The sequence below is a fragment of the Canis lupus genome, chromosome 8, assembly GCF_048164855.1.
Source record: "Canis lupus baileyi chromosome 8, mCanLup2.hap1, whole genome shotgun sequence".
Taxonomy (NCBI): Eukaryota; Metazoa; Chordata; class Mammalia; order Carnivora; family Canidae; genus Canis; species Canis lupus.
The window spans coordinates 70,108,448-70,114,506 of record NC_132845.1 but is presented as its reverse complement, the minus strand read 5'-3'; the positions used below and the strand labels follow the sequence as shown (position 1 = coordinate 70,114,506).

General features: G+C 60.7%; 1 protein-coding gene across 1 annotated transcript; it reads left to right on the top strand.

The window, feature by feature from the left end:
• Positions 1-608: 608 nt before the first annotated feature.
• UPK3BL2 (uroplakin 3B like 2) lies at positions 609-4,324 on the top strand. Its single transcript, XM_072833995.1, has 6 exons — positions 609-824; positions 1,822-1,974; positions 2,167-2,386; positions 2,892-2,968; positions 3,221-3,341; positions 4,035-4,324. Exons 1-6 carry the CDS (start codon positions 743-745, stop codon positions 4,141-4,143), a joined length of 762 nt encoding a protein of 253 aa, XP_072690096.1. The 5' UTR covers positions 609-742; the 3' UTR covers positions 4,144-4,324.
• The last annotated feature ends 1,735 nt before the right edge of the window (positions 4,325-6,059 follow it).

Genomic DNA, 6,059 nt, shown 5'->3' with positions numbered 1-6,059 from the left:
GCAGAGGCTGGGCTGAGGGGAGCTTGTGCTTGGGGCAGGTCTTGCCCCACAGGGGACTGTTGCTCCAATCCAGGTGAGAGTTGGTTAGTACAGGCTCGGCACCCCCACCCCCTACCCCAGACCCCATCTAGGACCCTTCTGCTGAGGAAGAATTGCCCTGTCCTGGCAGTGGCCAGAGCTGGAAGGAGAAGAGGGGCCAGTTCACCTGGATAATGAAAGGAGAAAGGGCGATGTTGGGGAGCCCCCCTTCCAGAGCCCGGGCTGCAGAGAGTACCCCTAGGCTTGCCTTTGGCTGTGACCGTCCCATCCAGGCTCTGCCCTGGCTGGCCAGTGATCCTGGACAAGCCCCTTGAGAGCAACTTCCTCCAGTACAGGGGGCTGGAGAGCCATGGTGCCAGGTTGCCCTGTTGGCTGGAGCCACGGGGGCCACCTGGACCCCAAGCTCCAGCCTCCTTCCTCCACCCCTCCCTGGCCAAGCCCTCTTGGAGTCAGGGGTGGGAGGGTCCAGGCTTGTCCTGACGGGCAGCTACTGATTGTTCTCGTCAGACCCCTCCCTGGGATGCCACATCCATGGGGCCTGCAGATTCTGCCCTCAAACCTGTCCAACCAGTTGTTTGCAAAGAGGGGGGACCTGGGAGGAGCTGCAGGAGGTACCAGAAGCAGCCTCCTCCATCCAGATAGATAGCGGAGCCCCTGGGACGCTGCAGACAGACAGACAGACAGACAGACCCTCGGCCTGGCCATGGGGCTCAGTGGGGGTCAGTATGGGCTGCCAGTGCCACTGTTGCTGCTGCTGACCTGCCTCCCGCGGGGGACAGCCCTGGGTGAGTGAAGGGGAGCAGGGCACTCTGTCTCCAGCTTCAGGAGGACAGATCTACCTCCTCCAGCTGCCTCCCAAGCCCCAAGTCTGGGTGGGTCAGGGGAGGTGGCCCACCAAAGAGGTCACAAGAGATAGACACCTGTCCCCACAGCCCAAGACAGGAGAGTGAGCAACGCTTCCTCACTCTCTTTAGGGTCCTCATCCTCATGGGTCCTGAGCCCCCATCCTATTCTCACCAATGCCTCCCCACTGTCCCCTCCTTCCTGTCCCGAAGGAGAGGTTTAAAGATGTTGACAAGGACCATCCCTCCATGAAGAAAGCTCTGGAAGCCCTCCAGGCATGGCTGCAGGCATTGGTTACTGTGGGCTCTTAAACTGGAGGTACTTAAGAGGTGCAGCCCCTCTCATCTGGGCTACTCTACTCCTTCTCCCTCATTAAGTGGACATTAAGTACCTGCTGTATGCAGTGTGCACCAGGCCTCAGAGACAGAAGTGGGGGCTCTGCGGAAGGAGAGGTGTAGCCCTGAACCTTTGGAGCTGAATGAAATGGAAATGAATCATACTGAACCCAACGGAGAGAGGGAAAGGATTCTGGAGACTGGGGGGGAAAGCCACCTCCCCTTTCTGCTGCTGGGGAGGGGCCTCCTGTGCCTCCATGGCTTCCCCAGGCCCCGTGCAGGGCAGAGACCCTAGTGACTCAGGTGGGGCAGGATCTCCCTCTTGACCCCTGCTAGTAGACTAGCAAGGCAAGGGGCAGGGGCTGGACTCAGGCCCCCGCCTGTGACCCACGGGCACAGAGTTGCTAGGAGGCCTCCTGATTTGTGCCTCACCGCAGCTTCTAGAGAAAGCCTCCACTCCTCCCTCAGATCGGGGCTCCCGAATCAAGTCTGTGCCTCCCCCCTCAGGCTGGGGCTTCCAGAACCATGACTTCTCCCTCAGACCAGGCTGTGGGGGCTTGGCTGTCCTGCTGAGCCTCTTCCATCTGCCCCCCATCTGCCCCAGAGCACATCAGCTACGTGCCCCAGCTCTCAAACCGCAGCCTGGCAGGGACACTCACCCAGTCCACCTTCACACTGGAGCAGCCCAGGGGCCAGTTCAGTCACCGCAGCATCTCTGACTCTGATGCCATCTGGCTGGTGGTGGCCCACAGCAACGGTGGGTGCTGCGGGGGCGGGCCTCGGTTTCCCTCTGTGAACGGGGCAGGAGGCCTGGGAGGAACAGCAAGCGTGGGGGAGGGTTGGCAGGTTTTGAGGGGCTGGGGGACAGGAAGGCTGTCTGGCCTGGCAGGAGGTGGGGGGGGAGCCCCGCCCCTGCAGCCCTCACCGTCTGACCTGCAGTCACCCTCAGCCACCCAGAACTTCAGTGCCCCACAGAGGGTGGAGGACATCCCTGTCCCTGAAGACTTCACCCGGAGGGGCTACTACCTCACACTGATGGCCAACCGCTTGCTCTACCCGGGCAACCAGCCAGGCAACCAGCTCCGGGTCCTCCGCGTTGGCAATGATACCAGCTGCTCCCCCACCAAGAGGGGCTGCAACCACCCCCTGCCGGGCCCAGGCCCCTACCGGTGAGCTCCTGCCAGGGCCCAAACCCCGGCCTGGGGCAGCTCCCTGCTCAATGCCTGGCTTTCTATGGGCGGGAGGGGGTGGGGCAGGGGCCAGGGCTGGGGAGGTCTCGGTGACTTCTCCCTTCTTTCTTGAGCAGAGGGTCCACCACCTGCACCTCTGCCCCCATGGGCCATCTGGACCCCACAGGAGGTTTCCCCATCTAGGCAGGATGTGCCCCAGCCCATCTCCCCTTACTTGGGTCTTGATTCACTGATATTGGGTGCTGGGAATCTAGACCATTCCACACACATTTCCTAAATGAGGACATTAAGGACCAGTGATGGTGAGGGATGCACCCAAGGCAACACAGCTGGGAAATGTCACAGCTGGAATTGAGGCCCCTTCTGGTGGGTTCTAAGGCTGGCTTTTAGGCCAGTCTGCACTTCTGTCCCCCACCCCTCGATCTCCCAGGCCCTGAAAGTCAGGGCCAGAGGCCTCACTCCCTATCCTGGGTCTTCTTCTCAGAGTGAAGTTCCTGGTGATGAGTGACAAGGGACCTGTAGCTGAGACAGAGTGGTCCAACGAGACCCACCTACAGCGAGGTAAGGGGCTGGTAAAACACTGGGGCGGGGGGGTCTGGGGCCCGGGGGCTCCTGAGGATGGGCTGGGCTGGGGAGATGGAGCCAGCCCCCCATCACAGGCACCATTACCACCCCACTGCCTGCCGGTGCCCCTCCCCGAGCTGGGGAGAGGGATGGTCAGTCTGGAGGCCGTCCCAGGTCCCTCTTCTCAGGTCGGATCTCTCCTCCTTCCACTGCTCTGCCTGCCTGGGGAAACCCCCTCATGCCCCTCAGCTGAGAGGCTGCAGGCTGCTCCAGGCCCCCAAAGCACGGGCACCGTGGTCATCATTGCCATTTTGTCGGTCCTGCTGGCTGTCCTCCTCACTGCCCTCCTTGCTCTGCTTATCTACACCTGGTAAGTGGACAGGGTCTGGGCCCCCTGGGAGGGGTGGGGTCTCTGACCGGGACCACCTCTTATGCCCCCAGAAGACAGCAGGTCGTGCGAGTGTGTGTGCACAGGAAACCCTCCTCCGCTATCCCTCTGGGCCTGCCAATTGCTGGCAGGAGCTGTTGGGGGCAGGGCGAGTCTGCGCTCTCGGAGCGGGCCCCATGTGACCCCTGGCGGCAACCGCGGGACTTGCGAGTGGGGCCTGGCCCCAGATACTCCCGGTGGGGCACACCCAGATGCAAAAGACAGGGGGATCAGCTGAGCAGGGATAGAGGAGAGTGGGGGTGCTGCACTGCTGGATCTGTGAAGTTTATGTTTTTTAAAGATTTTATTCATTTATTCATGAGAGACACACAGAGAAAGGCAGAGACGCAGGCAGAGGGAGAAGCAGGCTCCATGCAGGGAGCCTGACATGGGACTTGATCCCAGGACTCCAGGATCATGCCCTGAGCTGAAGGCAGACGCTTAACTGCTGAGCCACCCAGGTGCCCCTGGATCTGTGAAGTTTAGAGGAAGAGCCTGGATCTCTTTGGCTAAGCCGGCCTGGCCAGTTGAGCCTCAGTTTCCCCAATGCTCCTATGCCTAGAGCTCCAAGCTGTGGGCAGTAACTGTGGGGCTTAGATCAGGCCCTGAGTTCCTCTTCTCTCTCTTCCCCTGCAGCTATGACATCCGCGGGAGCACTCCCATTTCAGGCCCCGAGCAGTCAGTGTGCGTGAGAAGATATGACACCCACCACATGATCAGCCCTCCAGCCGTGGGGGGCTCCTGAGGGGTCCTCACCTACCCCTCAGCCTCGTCCCTGGTCCAGGCTACAAATCCTGGACTGGGGGCATGCCCTGCAGCTGCTGGAGCCCTGGGAAGAGAGTGTTTCCAAGTGAGGGTAGGGAGAGGGTACCTTAGCTCAAAACTGGGCCTGTCCTTGTCAGAAATAAATGTCCCCAGCACCACCACCCGCTGCACATCTGTGTTGTACTCCTGAGCAGTCAGTCTTTCTGAACCCCTGTCCACAGCTTCCCTGCAGGGGGAAGGAGGCAGGTACTCAGGAGGATGTGAGCCCAGGGTCCCAGGCTGGCTGAGCCATCTGCATCCAGGTAAGCCTCTCATCTGGCCTCAGTGTCACTCTCTAGAAGATGGGGATGATTACACTGGCCTCACTGGGCCAAGTTTCCGCTAAACCAGTGAGGCAAATGTGTTCATCCTGTCCTGGCTACTCCATCCCCACAGCATCCTCCCTGTGGTCCCCTCCCCAGGTGGCCCACTCTGTAGCCCCCCTCTGGCTGGAGGGCTTAGAGCCTCTGAGCTTCACACCCAGCTCTAAGCTGGCTCTGGGTGTTGGGGGATGGACGTGCATGTGATGCTATGGCTCCTAAAGAAGCCTGGGCTCAGCCCAGAGCTGACTCTAGCCCCAAACCTAGTCCAAGGCATCTGGCATTTGTTATCATCAGCCCCACTCTGGGCCAGGCTCTGCGGGGCGAGAGATGACCCATGCGGGATCCTGCCCTCAAGCCACCCAGTGCTGTGGGGGAAGAGAGGGACACCAGCACTCAGGGAATAGAGGGAATGCAGGTGCCAGAGATCCAGAGGAGGCTTCAGAAGAGGCTTTATGGGCAGATGCAGCCTTGGAGAAGGAGCAGCATTGTGCCAGGTGACACAGGAAAGGTGCACAGGTTGGGGGGAATAGCATACGCAAAGGCCTAGGAGCCACCAGGGGCTGGTGGATGGGCAGGTTTGGGGTGGTGAGAGGATAGGGTAAGGGATGGCAGGGAGGCATCCCTGCCTAAGGGAGAGGCAGCCTGTGCCACGTGCCCCTGGGGCAGGGGGTGGGGAAGGAGGGTGCTGGCTGGGTTCCCAGGTGCCTCTCTCTGGGAGGTGCAAATGGCCCTAATTGGTTTATGAGCCCACGCAGAGCATCCGGCTCCTGCTCTGGAGGAAATCCTCGGAGACCATGGGGGAGCCAGGCTGGGAGGGGCACGGAGGGGCAGGGAGGGGCGGGGGGCAAACAGGCCTCTACCCTCTGCCTACATCAGCCTTGGCCTCTCCATAGCCTTTTTGGAGCAGCCATGAGCCCCAACCCTGGGGCTGGGTGACTCTGGACACATCACTTACCCTCTCTGGTCCTCACTCTCCCTTTATGTAAAAAGTGAGGATTGAACTGGGCACAAACCGACGCCCTATAGGGTCGGGCCTGGCAGGAAACAGATGGCACGCTGTCTGGCGGGGCAATTGAGAACGTTTACAAAGGTGTGGTCAGCGTGCTAAGGGGGCCAACAGGAGGGGGCCCTGACCCAGGGCACTGATGGCCATAAGCCCTCCTATCTCTGCAGGGCTGGCAAGAGGGGGTGGTGTTTCCAGAGCCAGGGAGCAGGAGCCGTGGGTAAGGGTCGGCACAGCAGAAGTGGGGGGCGCCGGCGGGGAGGCTATGGATAGAAGGACAAAACCCCTAGAGGGAGTTGGGGAAATAAATACCCCTGCCTTTCTCCTGATTTCTGCTCTCACACCGGTGTCTCCAGCAGACCGCATCTTACCAGAAGCAAGGGGGCAGGGGGCTCTGGGGGGACATGGTCTGGGTGCCAGCCTCCTGGGACCAGAGCAGCACAGAGAAGGGCCAGGAATGGACTCAGGATTACTGTGATCTGTTTTACTCCCAGCTCTCCGGACACCAACTGGGTATGCTGGGATTTAATT